Here is a 20,065-nt window from a genome sequence, read left to right as displayed (position 1 = left end):
TGTTCCGTTTTCCCTACCCTGGTGCTCCTCTCAGGTTTACTAAAAAAAAACCTGGAGGGCACAAACACCGACAAAGAGCCCGGAGGAGGCAGGGCTACCGTCCGGCATGCAGGTGGGACTGAGCATTGGGTGGGGGGGACTTGGTTGACTCAGAACCCGCATAACCTGCCCTCCGGAGGAACCAGCGGGAGAACTTTGGTCCGTCTGTCAGGCTAAAGCACTAGCGGGCGAGGCAACCAGGTGGCGGTTCAGACGTATGGGCGAGATGGAGAAATTCACGGCTTTGGAAATCGCCCGGCCAGAAGCCCCAGGTAGAGGGGCGACCTCCTGGGACCAGCCGCTCGGGCTGAAATAATCGCTGAGCCGAAGATTCCCTGCCAAGGGATGGAGCGGCCGGCCTCGTTCACCAGCCCACCCGGGAAAAAGGAGCACCCGGGACAGGAGAGGTTTGTTTACCGCGATCGCCCTCGAGTGTGGGTCAACCGGGGAGGGGATCCCAGGGCAGCTCTCGTTGCGTGCCGGAGGTGACAAGCCCCGCCCGGGTGGAGGCGTTTGCTCACAGACCCCTGAAGAATCAGCCGCAAAGCTCCGATGGCATCCACGGGCAGACAGGCGAACGCGGCACCCTTCTCCAAGGAGCGCCCGACGCCCTTCTACCGGCCCGTCTCTTTCAGGTGGCGGCAACTGCGGGGTGAGGATCATCCTGCGGGGATACCGGTGGACGCGGAAAGAGGGGCGGCCGGGAAAAGCTCCTTTCTTTGCCCCCCCCGGGGATTTTGCCCTTCTCCCGGTACAGGGAGCTCCGCGGCACTGGGCGGGGGCCAAAGACGACGCTCGGGGCTCGGTCGGAACCGTCCGGCGCATCAGCGGCTCCGCGGAGCTTCAGATCACCGGCGGCCTTCAAAGCAGTGGCCTCCTGGACGAAGGCCGGTTTACGCGCCCGGCGCCGGCCCCGATCGGGACCCAGTATGGAGGCTGGGGCTCAAGAGTTACGCCTGGCGAAAAGAAGCGACGCCGGCCTGTTGAGGGTCGCCGAGGGAGCTCCGCGTGGCCAGCCGTTCCGCGGGCTCCAGCTGGAAGGAGAGCCGCCTTCGCCACCCCACGGCGCGCGCTCCTTTAGGCGGGAGACCCCCCTCAACGCCCGCTTTCCCACCTCGCCACCTTGGCTTGGCGGCGCGCTGCCCGATTGGCCGAGACGCGGCGGCTGGCAAGGCGCCGGGGCCAATCAGCGCCGCCTCGCTCCCCCTCCCCGCCTCAAGGTATAAAAGACGCGGCTCTGCGCCGGGCACGGAGCAACAGAAGCGTCGCCGCCGCGTTCGCAACCGCGCAGCGCCGGCCGGATCCAGCTGGGTAGCCAGGTGAGCGCACGGAACGGCCGGCGGCCCGGCTGTGGGGCGAGTTCGGGTGGGAGTTGCTTGGCTTCCCTCCGCGGGAAAGGACGAATCTCTGCAGGGCCTCTGCTCCCCGCGCATATCCCAGCCGGCCTCCGGGACTCCCGTTGCCCCGGTTGCCAGCGCCGTCTTCTCCTTGCGCCCGCGTGGGAGGCTCGGAGAGAATCCCCCCCCGAACTTCGGGCTCTTATCTTCCACCACCCCATCCCGGGGGCAAGCAGAGGTCTAAAGCGGTGACCCCCCCCCGGTATGTGTTGGTTTAGAGAGCTCCCCTCCTGCCCAACTGGCCTGGTCTTTGGCGAGGGGCTCAGCGCGGTGTCCCAGCCATCTCCAGTGCGAGGTCAATCGTTGGAGTGAGGCGAGGTCCTTGCTAGTCCAAGGATCCATCCTAAGTGATCTTATGAAGCCTCCTGCATCCCCACCTCAAGGTTTCCAGGCGTCGGGTATTTAGGAACAAGGCCTCTAAATCGGGAGGGTCGGTTGATCTTTTGTGTCCAACCCGTCATATGATGGAGCCCTTCCTTCCCCTTCTGCCCTCCTCCTTGTGCCCCCACTGAAGCCCATCTTATACTGCCATTGTCCGGGCTTTGGTATCCCCTGTGAGATAGTTGCAGGGCGAGGGGCTTTTGCAATTTGCAGCTCAAGCTGCCCAGAGGCCTCTAGCAAGAGGTTCGGGTCAGTTAATTCTCGGTTCCTTTCCTGTTTCCCTGTTTGAGTCCTCTCTGACTCTCCCACGTCTGCTTTTCTCCTGAGTCTAAGTAGTCGGGCCAGGTAGCTAGTTGAGGGGTACTTCACCCATTCCCCTCCCCATTTAATTCTTTCCCCCAAAACTGCTGCTAGCTGTGAAGAGAAGGAGCAGGCCAGCCCATTGGGCAATTTCACACACACCTCTGTTCAGACATCGCCCCCCCCCAATAGATCTAGGGGCACTTTGGGGTTGTTCTGCCCAGGGGCTTCCCTCTTTGCCCCCTGAGTAACTCTGGGCATCTTTTATTTTGCTCTTTTGAATGTTTTGGCACCACTAAGGCTCCCGGTGGGTGGCTGGCTGCCCGTCCATTGGCTGCCTCTGTATCATTCAGATTTCCCTCCACTTTCCCCCCCCCCCCCCGCAAGGGGGACTTGGCCCCCCTTTCCTCTGATTGAGCCACGTTACTGACCTGTCATGCTGACCTCATCCTCTTATCCCAAGGCTGATAAGTTTATCCAGTGCTTTGGAGAAGTCCTGATAAAATAAATAAAGAGTTTGGGCCCTTATCTTGCTGCTGCTTGAACCAATCTCTACCGACTGAGCTTCCCTCCTCCCAGCACCCGCTGGACCCTTTAAAGATCCCTTTGCAGAGGCCCTCCGCTGGCAGATGGCTGCCTGGATCAGCCGGCCAGTCTCTTCCCTCATCAATGCCCTCTGAGTACGAACATTTTGGGGCTCTTAGAGAAGAAAGGGGGGGGGTTAGGCAGCAGGGCAGTAGGACTCAGTGGACGCCAGGACAAATTTCCTAGCAGAGTGGTCCAAGAACTGGCCTGCCTGCTTGGGGGAGGGGGGACTCTGCTTTGCTAGGGGCATTTAAGCAGAGGCTGGATGACCATTTGCTGGGGGATTTTTGGAGTGACTAGGTGATCTCTGTGTTCCTTTTCTGCCCTATGGCATATTTTGTTCTTTTTAAGCTGCTCAGTCTTCTGAGAATGTTTGGGGAAGAACGGGGGTTGGGGGGAACAGGGGAGGGTTGCTGGAGCTACAGGAGGAGGCAGCAGTCACTGTCTGGAGAGGAAGGGAGTCCCCGAAGGAAAAAGGGGCTCAAGAAAAAGCCTTGTGTGCCAACAGATTGGAAGACCCTCCTGGTGAAGAAGAGCCCCCGCCTGTTGCCACCCACTATCATGGCTCCCACCCTCGCCACAGCCCACCGGCGTCGCTGGTGGATGGCCTGCACGGCTGTCGTGGAGAACCTCTTCTTCTCCGCCGTCCTCCTGGGCTGGGGATCCCTCCTGATCATGCTCAAGTCAGAGGGCTTCTACTCCTACCTGTGCCCCCTCCCAGGTAAGAAGCACCTTGGCCCGGCCCTCCTGAGCACCAGGCCTTTGCCACATGGGCTCCACTGGTGGTCTCCTGGGCAAGCCAGCCAGCCCCCCCCACAATCGGGCTTGTGTGCACCATCTCTAGCTGCTTAGTGGGGAAGGGGCATCTCTTGCAATCATGAGGGGAGGGGTCTGCATTTTGGGGAGGGGGCCTGGAGCCCGTCTCCTCTTCCTGCCTGCCATGGTCTCGGCTGCTTCTAGGTGAGCCTGGCTATTGGCTTTTGGACTGGGGAAGGGCCAGGACAGCCTTGGGACCCTCCCCCATAAATCCTTTTCCTTCTTGGAAGTCTTTGCACTCTGTTCCAAAGATATCAGCCACACTGGGCAGGGTTTGGGAGGGGGGGCAGGAAGCTCTTGCCTCTGTCTCCATTCCTCCTTGCCCCCCCCCCCCAGCCTTGCCCTTTGGACCCCGGTCAATCTTTTACAGGGTCTGAACAGGCTGAGACCTTGATAAAAAAATTGCCGTGGCAGAGACTTTATCCAAGAGGGAAGATGATAAGATCCCGCAGAACCAGCGGATTCTAGGCTGGCAGGAGAGGGCGGGTGGGGAAAGAACTGGGCTCTGCAGCATCGGGGGGGGGGAGGAAAACCCATGGGTGAGAGTCAAAGGCAGGTGCCCTCAGTACCAGCTAGGGCTGCTGTGCCCTTCCCGTAGCCACCCCTGGGCGGTTGCGTATTCCTGTGCACCACAGTTTAACCCAGGGTGCAGCCTAGGGAAACTCCACAGACTCCGCGGCTTGGCTTAACCCCCAATCAAGGCCACCTAAGCAGCAAAGGAGAATGAGCCCCCCCGCTTTTCTCCGGCCTGTCCAGAGCAAGCAACTGAGTTTTCAGAAGGGAGCGGGCAGCTGGCTGCTTCCCCTTGCAAAGGAAGGAAGGACTCGACTCCTGTCATCTTCTTCCTTTCTCTCTGGAGCAGCCCTGAGCCTCCGGTTTGAGTCTTTCTGAGGACTTCCTTCTGTTGCTGACAAGCAAAACAGCCTCCACCCACCTCATCTTATGGTGGGGGGCCTTAGCGAGAGGGGTCTCCTTCTCAGCAGGGGGCTCTCTGGCAGGGATCAAAGTTTGGGTGTGGGGGAGGGCTCTGCCTCTCCGCTGCACTTTGGTGACCCTGCTCTTCCTCATGGGAGGGGCACAGTGTGTATGCTCCCTTGTGTGTGTGTGTGTGTGAGAGAGAGAGAGAGAGAGGGAGAGGGAGAGGGAGAGGGAGAGAGACCAGGGTGTGCCCTGTGGCCGGCTACAGCCGGATCAGGGGCTCCTTGCAGCAACTTTGCTCCACTCCGACTCGGCAGCCCTGCCTGTTGAGCTGGCATTTTCCGGCTGAAGTGCTGAGTTGCCGCCTCGCATCCGCTCAGGGCCCCTGCAGCTGCCGGCAATGACGGCCGTTCCCCCTGGAGGTGGCAAGGGGCTGAAGGCTGTGGGGCCGTGGGGGGGGACCGCCGAGGGCCCTGCTTGCTCCCTCCCTTTCCTTCCTGGACTGCCAAAAGCTAGTTAGCGCTGCAGTGTTGCTGGTCTCGGCTGACCTGACCTTGCCTTGGGGCAGCCATCTTGTAAGAGGGGGAATGGCCACGGCTCAAGGGAGACCCTTTGGGGCATGCTGGGGTTCTGGGACTGGGGCTTAGCCCTAGGGTATGGTTTACCTGAGACTCTTGTGCCACCTCACAATGGGGGGTGGGTGTCCCTGGCGCTGGGCAACCGATGCTGTGGATGGCGGGTGGTGCAACTTGGTTCCTCCTGGAGGAAATGGTGGTTCTGCCTGAAGAGGAATCAGAAATGGGACAATGGGATTTCGGCTGCCCTCCCATCGGGCGAATCCAGGAAGGACACCAGTTGGTGAAGTGAGAAATGAAGGCGGGCCTGATAGGGAGAAGCTGGAGCAGCAGGGCTGGGCTGGGCTCAGGGGTTCCCTTCGTTTTAACCTCGCTCCTCAGGTGACACTCAGACAGCGCCTTCTGCCTGGCCCCGCTTGATCTTCACAAAGTGCCTTAAGGCACTTTCTGTGGCTTTTCTTCACAGCTCAGGCCCTGGACCCTGCCCCTGTCCCTGCCCCTGCCCCTGCGTCCCCCCCCCCCGGTGTGTGAGCAGGCTGTGCTCCGCAGGCCCTGGAGGGACGCTGAGCCAAGGGCACCGTCTGTGAATCATTCCAGGCATGCTTGTGAATTACTTCTGCCGTTTCCACGTTGGTTCGGATCAAGCCGGCCACTAGTGATGGGGGTGGGGGGATTCTGTCGGGGTTGCATTGGGGGAGGGAAGAATCAGCCCTCCCTGGGCAATGGGGCTCCCACTCCTCTCCAGTGCCTTAGAAGAAGGAAGCCAGAACCACTTGACCCCTCCCGGGATCTTAGGGCCAACTGCACTTGGAGGCTGACTGGGGTGGCTTTGGATCTGGCCCTATGTTGGCCCAAGGCCCTCTGGGTCTCCAGTGCAGGGCACCATCTATGCCCTTCCCTTCTCCAAGGAAGGCAGCTGGCAGGCTGAAGTGCCTCAAGGGCAGCCAGAGACTTGTGTCCCTGCCAGCCCAACTGTGTTTTCACCACAAACACGGCCTTGTTTGTGGTAAAGCCATTGCCGGGGTTTAAAACTTGGGGCGGGGAGGGGGCAGCTTGGCAGGTGGTAGGAGGCCTCCCTCTTGCCAGACCCCAACAGGTGTGCCTTCCCTCTGCCCGGGGCCACCTCTCCCACGGACTCTTGGGCTCACCAACTGTGACTGTCCCTTCGCCTGGCTTCCCTGCTGGGCTCCCCTCCCCCCCCCCCCCCATGGCTCTGCCTGCTTCTTCCATGTCTATGGCAGGTTAGTTAATGTTTCTCTAGAGCCACCTGTGAAAGTGGTCTCACGGTTGGGTGCGGGGGGGGGCACCCAGCATTAACCAGCCGCAGAGGCCTCCTCTGGCGGAGGGCAGGCAAGGGGTAACCATGGAAGCCGCCAAGGGCTGAGCCGGCTGCCTAGATGGACTGGCTGCCCAGGGTTGCCCAGCACATCCCTCCTAGGAGGCCAGGGCTAGCTGGGGTGGGAAGCCCCAAGTGCCCCCATCCTTGCTTTGGGGAGGAGAATCTCCATCTGCCAGGTGCCCACTTGGCTGCCTCAGTCGCTTGGCCTGTCTGAAGCCAGCCCCCTCTGGGGAGAAAGTTAAGGGGTGGCCGAGGGCTTGGCCTTCTGGCCCTGACTTGCCTCCTGGCTGCCTCCCACTGCCAGCTGGATGCCCACCCCTTCTGCTCCCTCCCTCTAGTGCTGGTGCAGCCTCCAGGGCCCCCGTGAGGCATTCAGCGGCCCTGGCAGACCAGCCTCCCCTTGTGGGGGAGAGCCTCTGACCGGTTTTCTGCAGATATTGGCTCCTGCTGACGGATCGCCTTGGCCCTTCGCCCCATTCCCTGCATTCCCTTTTAGCTCTTGACACAGTCAGAGGCCCCTTGTGCACCCACGGCTCTCCTGATATGAGGATGGCTCTCTTGCTGCTGAATGTGTATGTGTGAATGCTCTCTCACCTACCAATGGGCTCTCTTGAGCCTCAAGGCGGCATGCCCACTTCCTCCCAAACTTCCCACAGCTTTTCCCTCTGCAACCGGCATTCCCCACGGCTGGGCTCTCATCTCCCTTGGGGCATCTTCATCCCTAGAAAGGGAAAAGGCCACACCCAGAGGAAGCAGCAGATGTCCAATAGTTCAAGTCCCTTCCCAGAACCTGCTGAAATCTGCTTGACCTGGCTGCCTCTTAGCAGAAAAGCAGGACAGAAGGACGTTGGCTTTGGACAGGACCCACATATGCCAAAACCTGGATGTGGCACTCATGTTGGCCTCCTTCACACAGGTCTGCTCCTCCTCCTTGGCCTTGGCCTTTCTTCGGAAGTAGTTGTGCCCTGCTGTCCTTGTGGTCCAGTCTGGGTTTTAGGCCTCCCTGCATGAAGAGGTCGAGCTCCCTGGCCCTGGTCCGAACCCTGCAGCCCCTGCACCTCCCTGGCTCTCCCAGCTGGCATCTTTTGCTCTCAAAGGCTTGAAAGGCCTTCCTGGCACGGCAGCAGAAACAGATCCTCTTGGTCTCCTCTTCTGGCGTAGGCCCCGTCCCCTGGGGCCTGGCAGGATCTCTTGGGAAGGCTGCTGTCCCTCTGAGCTTGGGGGGAACCTTGGCTGTCCAGCAGCTCTGCTCTTCTGCCAAGGGCCTCTCGGAGATGCCCCTGGAAGGGAGGAGCCTCGGCTGGAATCGGGGGGGGGGGAGGCATCTTCGGGGTGGGGGGTATCAGCGTAGGGACTTTCCACTGCTTGCAAGGACATCTTGTTTCCAATTCTGCAGTGTTGAACTTAAAACCCATTTCTGTCAATTGGCCTCCCCTTAATGGAGGTTTTATATTATTCACACACGATGGCTGTTCCGATAACATGATTTTATGGTTTTATCATTATTTATTGCCTGTTTTTATTCTCTTAAATTGATGGGTGCATTGTTCAAATTGATGTTGTAAACCAGTGTGGGTTGGTCAGCTGGGAGCGTGCGGCCACACAGTGCATGATAATTAAAAGAGCAGGAGTCCCGGGGAGACCTTGCCCTCTTCCTCCAGGGCATCCGAGGGTGAGGGGTCCCCAGACTCTTGAACCCCAAGGTTGAGAAGGGGGGCACTCTTGCATGCCTAGTGGGGCGGGGGCTTGCACACCTACTGGCTCTAGCATCTCCCCTCACAGCTCAGCTGGGCCTTTTCTCTAGGCACGAGCCTTTGGGGTGCAATGGACCCCCACTCCAGGAAAGCTTCTGGTCCTGTTCGGGTCCCTTTGAAATAAAGATGAAGTCTTTGCTTTGAAACATACTAAACTCTCTCGTTTAAAATCAAAACAATCTTAAAAGTTTTTAAAAAGTCAGATGATGAGTAGGTGACTTCAGGCCAAAGAGAGGCCTCCCGTCCGGGGCAGAGTTGGCGTGGGTGGGGAGGTCAAGCCTCCTGAATGACATCTCTTGCAATGCCCTTCTTGTTCCTGCAGAGAATTCGACGGGGGCGGCCATGGCGCCCGGGAACGGGACGGCAGCCCCAGAGCCGGAAGTGGCCCGCATGAACGGCTGGCTGATCTGCAAGGAGCAGGACGAGATGCTGAACCTGGCCTTCACCGTGGGCTCCTTCCTTTTAAGCGCCATCACCTTGCCCCTGGGCATCGTCATGGACAAGTATGGGCCACGCAAGCTGAGGCTGCTGGGCAGGTATGCCAGGGTGGGAATGCTTGGGGCCAAAGCACAGCCGCCCGCAGCCCTCTGCACCTGGGAGAACTTCCCTCCCCTCCCAGTTGCCGGGCAGGCTCTTCCCTCGCAACGGGAGCCTACGAGAGAGGGAGAGCCACTTCATCCACGTGCCAGGGAGGGAGATCCACCCGGTTTCTCTGGGGGACTGCTGCTAATGTCTCCTGAGCACAGGGCCAGAGGTCAGTGTGGCTGGCAGGAGGGCAGACCTTTGCTTTGCCTCCCATCGGAGGTTCTTGGCCTACTCGGGCTTCCTGAGAGAAAACATCTTGCTTCCTGGACCCTATTCTGTGCCCTGTTCAGGGGGCAGAGAATCCCCCCCAAACTCGGGGGTGGGAAGGATGCTGGCACTTGAGGTTCCTGGGGTGGGAAAGGGAGCATGGAGAGATGGCTCTGGTCCTTGGCTGGTGGCTTCCTGCATCATCGGGGTGGGTGACCGGCAGCTGGGAGGGGCTGGCTCAGAGCCCCGATCGAGGGGAGCCTTTCAAAGGCAGGGTGTGGTGGGTGGGTGGGTGAAGGGAGGCCTGTTGTGGGTTTGAGGGGCCTGGGGATCCGATCCGGGGGACTGATGGGCCTCCCCATGTGTCTTTGCAGCGCCTGTTTTGCAGTCTCCTGCGTGATGATCGCCTATGGGGCCAGCAACCCGGACTGTGAGTGTGACCGTGGGTGCTCTGGGGAGAGGCTGGGCAGGGGGGCATGGCTTCTCTGCGGGGGGAGCCAGGGTGCATTACCCAGTGGGGGGCTGGGGGATGGGCAGGGCACCAAGCCACTCGTCCATTCTGTGCGCCCACCTTGGGCTTCTGGCCTGGCAGGGTGGCGTTTGAGCACTTTCTCCCTCTGCCCCAGCCCTGTCGGTGCTGATCTTCATCTCACTGTCGCTGAACGGCTTTGGAGGGATGTGCATGACCTTCACATCTCTCACAGTAAGTGCCAACTTCCCTGGTGGGCAAGGTGAGCCTTGCGCCACCTTCCATGGGCACCAGTCTTGCCCCAGATTGGTTTCGTGTCTGCCCCCCCAGCACTCACACTGGAGGGGATTTTTTGGGGGGGGGGGCTCTGTGCCCTTCCTGAATGTGTAAGGAAGGGGGGGAAGTGCCTGCTGTGATGGGCGCAGCCTTGACTGGGCTCTTGGCAACCCTGTGCACATCGGCCTGAGCTGAGTGAGGGCCAGGACAGTCCACTTGCCTGGCATTGGGGTGAACTCCCTTGCTCTTCCCTTAGTTGCACCTCAGCTCATTTTGGGGAGCTTAGAAGGATGCCGTTTCCAAGCCTTCTGGGTCAGATCCAAAAGCTGCCCCCTCCCCTCCACAGGGCCTCCAGTCCAGCCTTGCCAAAGGTGTGGAAGGTCCGGGAGGGATGCTCCCCCTCCCCTTCCCCCCTTTCCTCCCAAATTGTGGTTCTAGGGTCTTCTCCATCACTCACTGCCCCCCTACAGCTTCCCCTGCTCCAGGCAACTGTGGAGAGCCTTCCTCTAGGCAGCCTTGTTTGCCCTTACACCTTCCCTCCTGCCTCCCTTCCTCCCTTCCCAGCTGCCCAACATGTTCGGGGATCTCCGGTCCACCTTCATTGCCCTCATGATCGGCTCCTATGCCTCCTCAGCAGTGACGTTTCCCGGGATCAAGGTAAGTGGTGGTGGTGGAACTGCGGGAGGGGGGGCTGTGCAGGCTGGGAATGGGAACCCAGTTCCACTCTTTCCCCTTGGGGACTAGAAAACATCCCCCAACTCCCCCCCCTGGGGTCACAATTGCCTGTCGGACGAGTTTATGCATTTCTTTATCCAACTGAGATGGTGCCAGAGTCCAGTTGACTCCGGTTGGCTCACAGCACAACGGTAAAGCCACCCAGGAGCCCATAAGAGGAATGGGGTGGTCAAGAGGAAAGCCAGTCAGACACCCACCAAGGGAGCCCCCCACCCAAGGATTTACAGGATGCCCTCAGGATGGGAGCCACCCAGATCCCAGGGGGCCCTCATTCCAGAGGGCAAGGCCTGCACCAGAGAAGGCATCCCAAAGATGGATCCCACGGCATGTGCACCTGTTCAGTCTGAGCTGGCCAGGAAGGCGCCACTGGAGATAGGCAGCACCTCAGATAACCAGGCCCCATGTCAGCCCCACCAGTTGGACCAGACCGAGAGTCAGCTTCACAGGAAGGCTGCAGCTGCCTTCTGCGAGGGGGGCTCTCACACCAGCTTCCCATTTTTCTCCTGCTTGACCTGGCCTCTCTCTGTGGAGGTTGCCATCCCTGCTCTCTGCGTGAGGTCATAACCGGCTCCTTAAATCCTACCCAGAAGCAAACTGGGAACCAGGGCAACTCACCTACCAAGGCATGCCCATGGCTGTTCTGGACCAAGCTACGCGGGCCCAAGATCTGCACCCTCTCTGTAGACAGGATGCACGTCAAACGGCAGGAACGAACACAGGATGGCACCTGGACAAGTGAAAGCCAAATGCTTGATGGAATTTAATGCACACCTGCACTCACTCACTCACTCACGCACATACACACTCACTCCTCCTCTGGCATGCTTACTGAAAGTTGTGTTGCGAATGGCAACCCATTTCTGCCCTGTTTTGTGGAAGCCATGTGGTATTTCCAGGAAAGGGAAAGCTGTGTGGAAAACACAGCTGTTCTTGCAGCCCCAGAAGTTGGCCCTGGGCACAGCTGCCGCCCCCCTGGGGGGGATGGGGGAAGGAGGGGGGGGCTTGGTTGCCATCATGGGAGGGTTTGGGGGAGTGGCCAGGCAGCAGCCCAGGCACACCAGGAGCTGGGAAGGGAGCCGAGTTGCTTTGGGCCCATGGCCTGGCTCTGAATTGAGGTCCTCAGCCTGGTTTACGGACTGGGCAGATCTCACCTGGCACGGGCAAGACAGCTCCGTGGATGGATTTCAGTGGGCAGCTGGTCTGCAGGGCCTCTTGGAGGATGGCTGACCAAAGGGCCGCCTCCTTGTTTTCATGGGGGTCGTGTTGCAGTGCTCGGGCTGGCAGTTGGAGCCCATCCGAGGGCGGGGGGGATCGAGGCACATCTCCATTTTCTCCTCCTACCTCAAGAGCTTCAGGGGGCTGTCCAAGCCCTCCATGGGCTCCCCACACAGCCTATGGATGCCAGAGGAATTGGCCACCCCAAAATGAACCCTAACCCCACTTAAGCCACATCCGGTCGCTATGTGCACGCTTGTCCTTAACCTAAAGGCCGTGACCGTCTCAATGGGAGGGCCCAGCTTAGAGCTGCTGTGATGCCTTGCCCTGGAGGCCTCAAGTGACCAATGGGGCTGACCCCTAAGGGATCTCCCCACTAATCCCCCCCCATGAGCCTCAGGTCGACCTCTCCTCAGCCTGAACCAGGTGCCTCTTCCCAATTGCTTCTCCTGCTCCCCAGGTGATCTACGACCTGGGCGTCTCCTTCATCCTCATCCTGCTGGTTTGGGCTGGCTGTGCGGGCCTTGTCTTCTTCAACTGCTTCTTCAACTGGCCCCTGGAGCCCTTCCCAGGCCCTGAAGACATGGACTACACGTGAGTGGCTCGGGGCAGGAGTCGCCGAGCTGGGTGTGAAAGGGACCCTGCGTTGCCGGCCTGGCTGAGGTTCTTTCAGCCCCTCAAGTGTTGAACATGGGCAGAGCTGTGCCAGGCAGCCCCCCTTTTGCCCAGCTATCCAGGAACTCGTGGTCCAGCTGGGCCCTTCTGGGAAATGGGTGCCAGGGCTGGTTTTCCCATGCTGGCTGCTGCTCTTTGCGGCTATTGATTCCCCCCGCCCCCGGCCAGGCTGTGGCCTCCCTCACCTTTCACAGTTGGGAATGCCCCTTAAGAGGGAGGGCAAGGCCAGATGTGCTCACTTGGCTCCCAGGACCTGTTGAGCCTAGGGGCCAAGAGCCAGCAGGACTGACCTCTCTGCTGCCCAGGGTGAAGATCAAGTTCAGCTGGCTGGGCTTTGACCACAAGATCACCGGGAAGCAGTTCTACAAGCAGGTGACCACGGTCGGCCGCCGCCTCAGTGTGGGCAGCTCCATGAAGGGCAACAAGGAGGCCACAGCCCTGCAGGACGGCAACAAGCTCTGCTTCTCCACGGTGGATCTGGAGGTGAAGTGCGAGCCGGACAGTGCAGGTGAGGAGCACGAGGAGGGGGCATGGCTGACCCCTCTTGCCAGGAGCTGCTGCCGTGCCAATTGGACGGGAAGGTTGGCAGGCTCCTGCTGCTGTGGCATGGCTTTTGCAGAGGGGGCTCTCCATTGCCTAGCCCCTCCCCGGAAGACAGTCATCTTGGAACACCCATCACAAGAAGCCAGCCCTGCCTGTTTCTCCTGCCTGCAAGAACTGGGGTGCCTTGGGAGTCCCTCTGCCTGCACTTCCCTCTCTGCCCCTGGCCCTGTGGGTCGGGTCTGGTCTGGTCTTGGGGGCCAAAGGGCCAGAAGTCCTTCCCTGTGCAGGAGCCTTTCCCTGGCCTCAGTCAGCCAAGAAGGAAGGGACTGCAAGGAGACATTTCCCTTCTGGTTTTATACAGTAACAGACTCTTGGGTTGAAAATGCTGCACCTGGGGGTTTCCTTCATGAAGGGCGGGGGTGGCCCCTAAAAGGACATGGCCCAAAGCTTTGCTGAAGTGGGTGGAGGTGACCGCTTGGACAACTCAGCCAGTGCTGAGATCTTGGGCCAGGCAGCCATCTTACGGGGTGGCCCTGGGGCCCGGCCAAAGTGAGGCTGAGCTGGTGCTCTAGGCCCAGGAGAAATGGCCAGCCAGCCGACCAGTATTGGGATTCCGGATTGTGCAGATCTCCCAGCCCTGTTTGTGGTGTCTCCTGGAGAAAGCCTGATGGATCTTTCCTTTCTTCTCCCCTGCCCGCATCCCTTGCCCCCCGCAGCTTCCCCATCCTTCATGAACAGCGTCTTCAGCCCCATCCTGCTGCTCAGCCTGGTCACCATGTGCGTCACGCAGCTCCGGCTCATCTTCTACATGGGGGCCATGAACAACATCTTGGAGTTCCTGGTGGAGGGCGACCTGGAGACAGGTGGGGGCCCTCTTGTGCCCATGGGAGCCTGGCTTCAACCCCCCTGGCACTCGGAGGCTGCCTCGGGCTGCAGTGATCTGTGGGGCTGGCCATGGGAGAGCGGAAGAGCTCCCCCCCCCCGGCAACGTCTGATCAGAGGCATTGTCTGAGGGGGGGAGCATGGGAAACACGTCAGAAGGGGACTCAGCCTAGTTTTCTGGAGGATAAACAGTGAGGAGGGGAGAAATGCAGTAGTTCAACTGGGTCTGCTTCCTATTTGGACTACCTCGCAAGGCTGGCCGTTGCTTTCCGGCTGCTGGTCCTTCACGCATCCACCGCCGGATCCAGCCAGGTGCTTCTCCGAACCAGCGAGGCTGGGCCTGAATTAGCAGACGCCCCAAATCCTGAGCGCAGCCCTTCTTGGGCTTCACTCCTCCGACATCTCGGTGGCTACCCTGGTGGGCACCAGTTGGCGAAGGAAACAGCTGTAGAACAGAAGGGGCCCAGAAGGCCTTCAGGTGGCCAGAGTACACTGGTGCTCCACTTATGTCTGAAAGAAAGCGAGGCGGGCAGGGGATTCCCCAAGGGTCGCTCTCACCCAGATAGCCCTGCGCTGTCTGCTGGGGACCAGATGCCCCCCCTTGCCCCCCCCTCCACGGCAGAGGCTGTTTTGCAAAGCAGACAGGTGCTGGTGGCTCTTGTGGTGCTCCTTCCAGCCGTGTTGCCATGACAGGCAGGGTGCTGGGAGCCTGGGCTACGCTCCACTGTTCCCTGGGGTATCCGGGGGTGGGGGTGGGGCACCTCAGCCAGTGGGTCAGAGGGGCCTGTTTGCCCCCTGAAAAGCAGAAGAGCTACAACAGGGAGAAGGAGGAGGCCGCAGACTCTGCGTCAGGCCCCTATTTATAGCTGCTGGAAGGAAGCCAGGAGGAAGGGAGAGGTTTGCATTAGGAGGAGCAGCACCACCACCACTGTGTCATTTGCACAACAGGCTGAAACCATGCACGCCTCCTACGTAGTGACAGCCAGTTTGGGCCTGTTAAATCTGGAATCCCTTGAAGCAGAGGAATCGGCCCCAGTGTTTTCCCGGAGGGAGGGAGGGAGGGAGGGAGGGAGGGAGGAGAGCGGTGGTATTGGGCCAGGAAGGGCCTGCCCATGGGAGACCCCCTACTCTGGTGCCTGGCTCCCCCAGGGCCTCGTGGGGCAGAGCATTCGGAGGCCTCTGGGGTGCCCGGCCATGGGCTCAGGGCCTACTGTGACCTGGGGGGCTAGCCCCAGCCCCTTCTCAGCCCCAGCCCTGCCTGCTTCCTGGCTCTGCCTCTCCTCCAGAGAGAGGAGTCGCCCTCAGCCAGGTAGGGGGCAATGCCCTCTCTTGCCACATTCACTAGGCTGCGCAACTCTGCCCTGGGGCAAAGACTGGCGGCCCCTAGTAGAGCCCAGAGAGGTTGGGTTTGTGCTTGGCCTCCTGCAAGGAGGGCTCCGGTTGGGGGGTTTCTTGCTCCTAACGGGGCCTGCCCGCTTGTCTTTCAGTGGGGCTTTATGGCTCCATCTTCGGAGTCCTGCAGCTGCTCTGCCTCCTGACAGCGCCGGTAATCGGCTACATCATGGACTGGAAGCTGAAGGAGTGTGATGACGGCCCTGAGGCGGCAGACAAGGGAGACGCCAGCCCCCCGTACGTGGCCAGTGGGTGGGGCAGCTGCAGGGTCCCTCCCTGCCAGCTGCGTACCCAACCTGCATTCCTTCCCCCTTTGAAGCTTAGGAAAGGGGTGCCGCTTCCCACACGCCCTTGGCACCTCATGCTGTGGGGTGCAGGAATGCCACCTGCTGCAGAGAAGGGCCCTGCCCGGGTGGGGAGGCCTTGAGGCAACTGGGTCACTGGGCCAGGAACCACAGTGTCGTCATTGGGAGGCCTTGTTTGTCACGGATGGGCAGCCTCCGGTCCTTGAAAGTAGGGAAAGGGTCACCGGGCACCGGCTGGCACCAGAGCGGTGGGCAGGGAAGGAGCCCTCCTGGGCCCTGGAGGCTCGAGGGGTGGCAGCCCATGTGACCCTTCCTCCCACCTGCAGGGGTGAGAAAAAAAAGAGACCTCGGGACCGCCAGATCCAGAAGATCTGCAACGCCACCCGGGCTTTCGCTTTCACCAACGTGCTGCTGGTGGGCTTTGGGGTCACTTGCCTGATCCCCAACTTGCCTTTGCAGGTGAAGGAGGGGCATGTGGGCAAAGGGGCAGCTGGGCCTGGCAGGCATTTGGAGAAAAGGCTGCCAGCTTGGCCCTGTGCTGGGAGACCCCCCTCCGCCTCCATTGGGCGGGGGGGGAGTGTCCCAGCTTCACTCAAGGCCTTGGAGGGCGGGGGTTCTGCGGGGGGCTTCCTGCTCTGAAGGCAGCCTCCCTGCTCTCCCTTCCAGATCCTTTCCTTCATCCTGCACACCATCGTCAGAGGCTTCATCCACTCAGCGGTTGGGGGTCTCTATGCTGCTGTGTAAGTCCAGCATCCACTCCTCAGCTGCCCATCGCAAAGTGGGTCACCCCCGTTTCTGGGTCATGCTTTCCTCCTCCCTGGGTTCCCTGCTGCGTGGTTTTGCCTCTGGATATTGGCCAGCTCCTCTGGGTGTTGCTCCAGAGCGGGTGTTGCCCGCCCCCACCTGCCTCCCGTGTATCTGATGGAGGCCGAGGTCAGCTCGGGCCAGGCTGTGTTCCTTGGGGAGCAAAACAACTTCCTCATTCCCCGCTGTTCCTCTGCCCCAAACCCTCAGTGCCCCAAGGAAGGCAGCTGAAAGACATTGAGGGGGCCCCCTCTGCCCGCCCCGGCCCATCTGCATCCTGCTCTGGAGAGCTTTCCCTGGGCCAGCTTTTCTTTCCTTCTTTCCTTGTATCTCTCTCTCTCTCTCTCTCTCTCTCTCTCTCTCTCACACACACACACACACACACACACACACACACACACACAGGCCCTGGATCCAGTTGCTGTTGTGTCTGACGCTTGCCAGGGCTGACTCACATGTTTTTGCCCTGCTCAGACGCCTGTTATTTTGGATGCGACATTTTGGGCCGTGGGTCACGGAGGGCGTTGGGTGCAACTCCAAGGGTTGCTCAACCAGGAGAGGCCGAGACGGGCTTATCTGCCTCCCAGGCTCCTGCTCTATGCTGCTGGCCTTCAGCACTTTGTAATGAGGGGAGGGGTTGTTCCTCTAGGAGGGGCCCCAAACCGGCCCCTGGCCCAGCCACTTCCTTGTTTGCAGAGAGACCCAATCTTCCACTGTCACTCAACCCGACCTCCAACCCCCAGGGACCTGGCCCGAGGGCAGCTCAGCAGCTGCAGACATGTGGGTCACTTGCCCCTTCCCCTCCCCAGGTATCCTTCCACGCAGTTTGGCAGCTTGACCGGGCTGCAATCTCTCGTCAGCGCCCTCTTTGCCCTCCTGCAGCAGCCCCTTTTCCTGGCCATGATGGGCCCCCTGGAAGGAGACCCACTCTGGGTAAGTGGTGCCACTTAGGCTGGGGGCGCTGGCTGTTTGAGGATGTGCTGGACTGGCAGCCTTGGTGCCCCTGAGAAGGGAAAAGGGTGGAAAACAAGTCGTGCCTGGCAGGGTCTCCCTCCACAGCCACTTCTGGCTTCTGGGGCTCAGAGGGAGCTGCACCCCAAAAGGACTGTGCATGCCTGTGGCAGAGCTTCCTAGTCCCTGGGTGGCTGGTCCATCAGCCATGGAGGCCCAGGAGGTGAACAGGGGCACTCGGCAGAGTAGGCCCAGTCTGGGGACTTGGACCTTCTCTGGGGGGGCAGGATATGTGCCCAGCCCATCAAAGCACACATCCCTGAGGGAGGTGCTTTGGAATCTCCCTTGAGGGTCCCTCCTGTTGCCTGGCAGTGCCGGGGAGGGAAGCCCACCAGAAGAATCCCCTGCCCCACACCTGGAGCCTTTTGGCCTTGTGGTGGAAGCCAACTCTCCCAGGAGGCTGCCTAGTCACGGTCTGGGTGTCAGAGGCCTCCTGGACTGGCTCCCAGAGACCATGTGGGCTTTGTTTGTGCAGTGCAGAGAGCTGGCTGGAGTCGTACAGACTCCGTCCGTCTTGGGCACATGAGGAAGGGAAGGCCAACTCCAGGCGTCTGGACAGCCGCTCTCTTGGCAGCCGCCTCTGACTTTGGCAAAACATCTCAGGGCCCTTTGGTGCAGATCTGGCCTGGCAGCTGCTATAGCCCGCTCATTCTCTCCCCCAGGCAAGACTTGCCCATTCAGGGGGGCAACACAAATGTGCCCCTCCCCCCTTCAGATAGGGGTCTAGGATAGGAGGGGTGTCCTGGTGGGGGGGGGCGCTCTGAAGCAGCCAGCCTCCTGGACTCGCAGCCTCCTTGACTCGCAGTCAAGGAGTGGATGGTTCAAGCATTCCTGTCCTTGGCAAGGAGCTGTACTAGAAGGCCTCTGAGGTCCCCTCCAGCCAGTCCCAGATGGACAAGAGCTTCCTCTTCTCATGCCATCTTCCTTTCTCCCCCACAGCTGCAAAACACACAGGCAGCCCATTATCTGGCTGCGGGGTGGGGGCTGTGTAGCTAGCGAGCCTGGCCCTCGGGTAGCGAAGAGCTGTTGAAACTGAGCAAGCGTGGCCAAGGCCCTGGCCTCTCGTCCTGGGCGGCTGCCCCCTCGGGAGAGAGTTGTGCCTGGCCTGGGCACCACAGGTGGCATGCTTGGCACCCTGGGTCAGCAGGCAGTCGGGGCTCCAGGGCTGCTTAGTACCTCTGTGCCAGGGGAGGGAGGGGAAGGGCAGGGGGCCCTTCAAGCAGAGGAGGCAGCTGCGGACTGAGCCGTCCCTCCAGGCCACCCTGTGGAGAGCCATCCCTCGCCAGCGGCCCTCACTGCCCTCGCCCTCTCTCCTGCCAGGTCAACGTCGGGCTGCTGGGGGTGAGCATGCTGGGCTTCTGCCTGCCCGTCTACCTCATCTGCTACAGACGGCACCTGGAACGGGCAAAGCAGCAGAAGCATGACGATGCTCAGCTCTTCCTCAAGATCAACGGCACACCCAGCGAGGAGGCGTTTGTCTAAGAGACTGGCTGGGGGAGGGCTTCCCCCCCACCCTGAGAAGCCCCCCAGCACAGCTCCCATCTCACGGGCCTTGCTTTGGATTCAAAAGCCACACCACCATGTCTCTTCCGTGGCACCACCCTGCTGTGGTCTCCCCTGCCCACAGTCTCTGGTGCTGGCCTCAGAGACGCCTAACTCGATACGGGTCTCGGTTGCTTTGCAAAGGGAATGCCCCCCTGCCCCCGCCTGTTCTTGTGATCTAGCCCTTCTCGGCACACACCTGCACGACACACGCGCACGAGCACACAGGCAACGGCTTGGTTTGTGTCTGTGCAGGACACAGACTCCGGCCTCCCCATCTGCCTGCTCTCCCTTCCTGGGTGATGGCTTCCAGCCACTCCCCTGGTCCTTTCGGCCTCTGCAGCTGCTGGCCAAGGAGGAGCAAGGAGAGCATTTGGTTTGCCTGTATCTTGCACCTGTCCTGGGGGGAATGTGGCCCTCACCTTCTCTGCAGATTGAGGACCAGCTTGACAAAAGCTGGGGGTTGCAGTGTCTTGTCCTCCCCCATTTTGGACTTTTTGGGGCATGACCGAAGAGGGGCAGTTTTGCACAGGGTCACGCAGGCATCTTGGCTGCAGCAGGAATTAACCTCAAGGTCTCAAACATTAGGGGGTCTTGCAGACCGAGGCAAGGAGATGCCCAAATCATGACCTGGGCTGATGCGCACCGCCTCCTGCCCTGCCATCCCCTGCCCATTTCTGGCTCTGCCAAAGGCAGGTTCAGCCTCCTGGCCCCTGGAACAGCAACTGCCCCCTCTGGTGGCGGGAATCCTCATAGGCAGGGCGCTGGTTCCCTTGCAGCAGCCATTGGGGCGGGGGGGGGGGAGGTGGCGAAGATGCCACAGGCGGATTGCACTGTCTTTGTCTCTCAGCATAAAAAAACAAAACAAAAACCAACCCAAAACACCACTCTACTTGGCCTTCGTGTTTTTTACTCTGAGCAGCCAGAAGGCTGACCTGGTAGAAAGTTTGGTCAAGGCATTCCCCGTGGAGACCGGAAGTGCTGCAGCAGAGGCTGGAGTGGCTCGGGCTGGCTACGGAGCTAGGACTGGTGGGCCACATCTTCCTTGGGCCCTTGGTGCCAGCCGAGGCCTTGGGCTTGTCTGCCCTGCTTCCCTCCCAAAGAGCTAGAGGAAGAAATGGCCAGCTCCCAAAAGGGGGCTTCTTCCCTCTTGGCTCAACTGTAGCCTTGCTCATGCAGAGGAAAGAGGGCGGGACTTGCCCAACGCTGTACCGGGGTTGGCAGCTTCCAGATCAGCTGCCAGGTCAAGCCGTGGCACAGCTTGTTCTTCACAGAGGGCATGTGGAAGAAAGCAATGATCCCGCTCTGTTCTCGCATCTC

General features: G+C 60.4%; 1 protein-coding gene across 1 annotated transcript; it reads left to right on the top strand.

Moving 5' to 3' along the window:
• The first annotated feature begins 1,298 nt into the window (after positions 1 to 1,298).
• SLC43A2 (solute carrier family 43 member 2) lies at positions 1,299 to 19,535 on the top strand. Its single transcript, XM_070956515.1, has 14 exons — positions 1,299 to 1,358; positions 3,211 to 3,423; positions 8,427 to 8,640; positions 9,271 to 9,326; positions 9,523 to 9,599; positions 10,206 to 10,298; positions 12,052 to 12,185; positions 12,572 to 12,774; positions 13,526 to 13,672; positions 15,179 to 15,320; positions 15,715 to 15,847; positions 16,055 to 16,128; positions 17,002 to 17,125; positions 18,524 to 19,535. The coding sequence occupies exons 2-14, from the start codon at positions 3,264 to 3,266 to the stop codon at positions 18,683 to 18,685; spliced, it is 1,719 nt and encodes a 572-aa protein (XP_070812616.1). The 5' UTR covers positions 1,299 to 1,358; positions 3,211 to 3,263; the 3' UTR covers positions 18,686 to 19,535.
• The last annotated feature ends 530 nt before the right edge of the window (positions 19,536 to 20,065 follow it).

The sequence above is a fragment of the Pituophis catenifer genome, unplaced genomic scaffold (assembly GCF_029215685.1).
Source record: "Pituophis catenifer annectens isolate HBS135680 unplaced genomic scaffold, rPitCat1.0.hap2 SCAF_48, whole genome shotgun sequence".
NCBI lineage: Eukaryota > Metazoa > Chordata > Lepidosauria > Squamata > Colubridae > Pituophis > Pituophis catenifer.
Note: the sequence above shows the minus strand (reverse complement) of the source record. Positions and strands in the feature narration are given on the sequence as shown.

Bases quoted from the DNA above. Each gene is read 5' to 3' on its own strand.
- SLC43A2 (XM_070956515.1), top strand. From the start codon at position 3,264: ATGGCTCCCACCCTCGCCACAGCCCACCGGCGTCGCTGGTGGATGGCC. The intron at 9,327-9,522 runs GTGAGTGTGACC...CCTCTGCCCCAG, and splicing joins TGGGGCCAGCAACCCGGACT to CCCTGTCGGTGCTGATCTTC. The intron at 12,186-12,571 runs GTGAGTGGCTCG...TCTGCTGCCCAG, and splicing joins CCTGAAGACATGGACTACAC to GGTGAAGATCAAGTTCAGCT.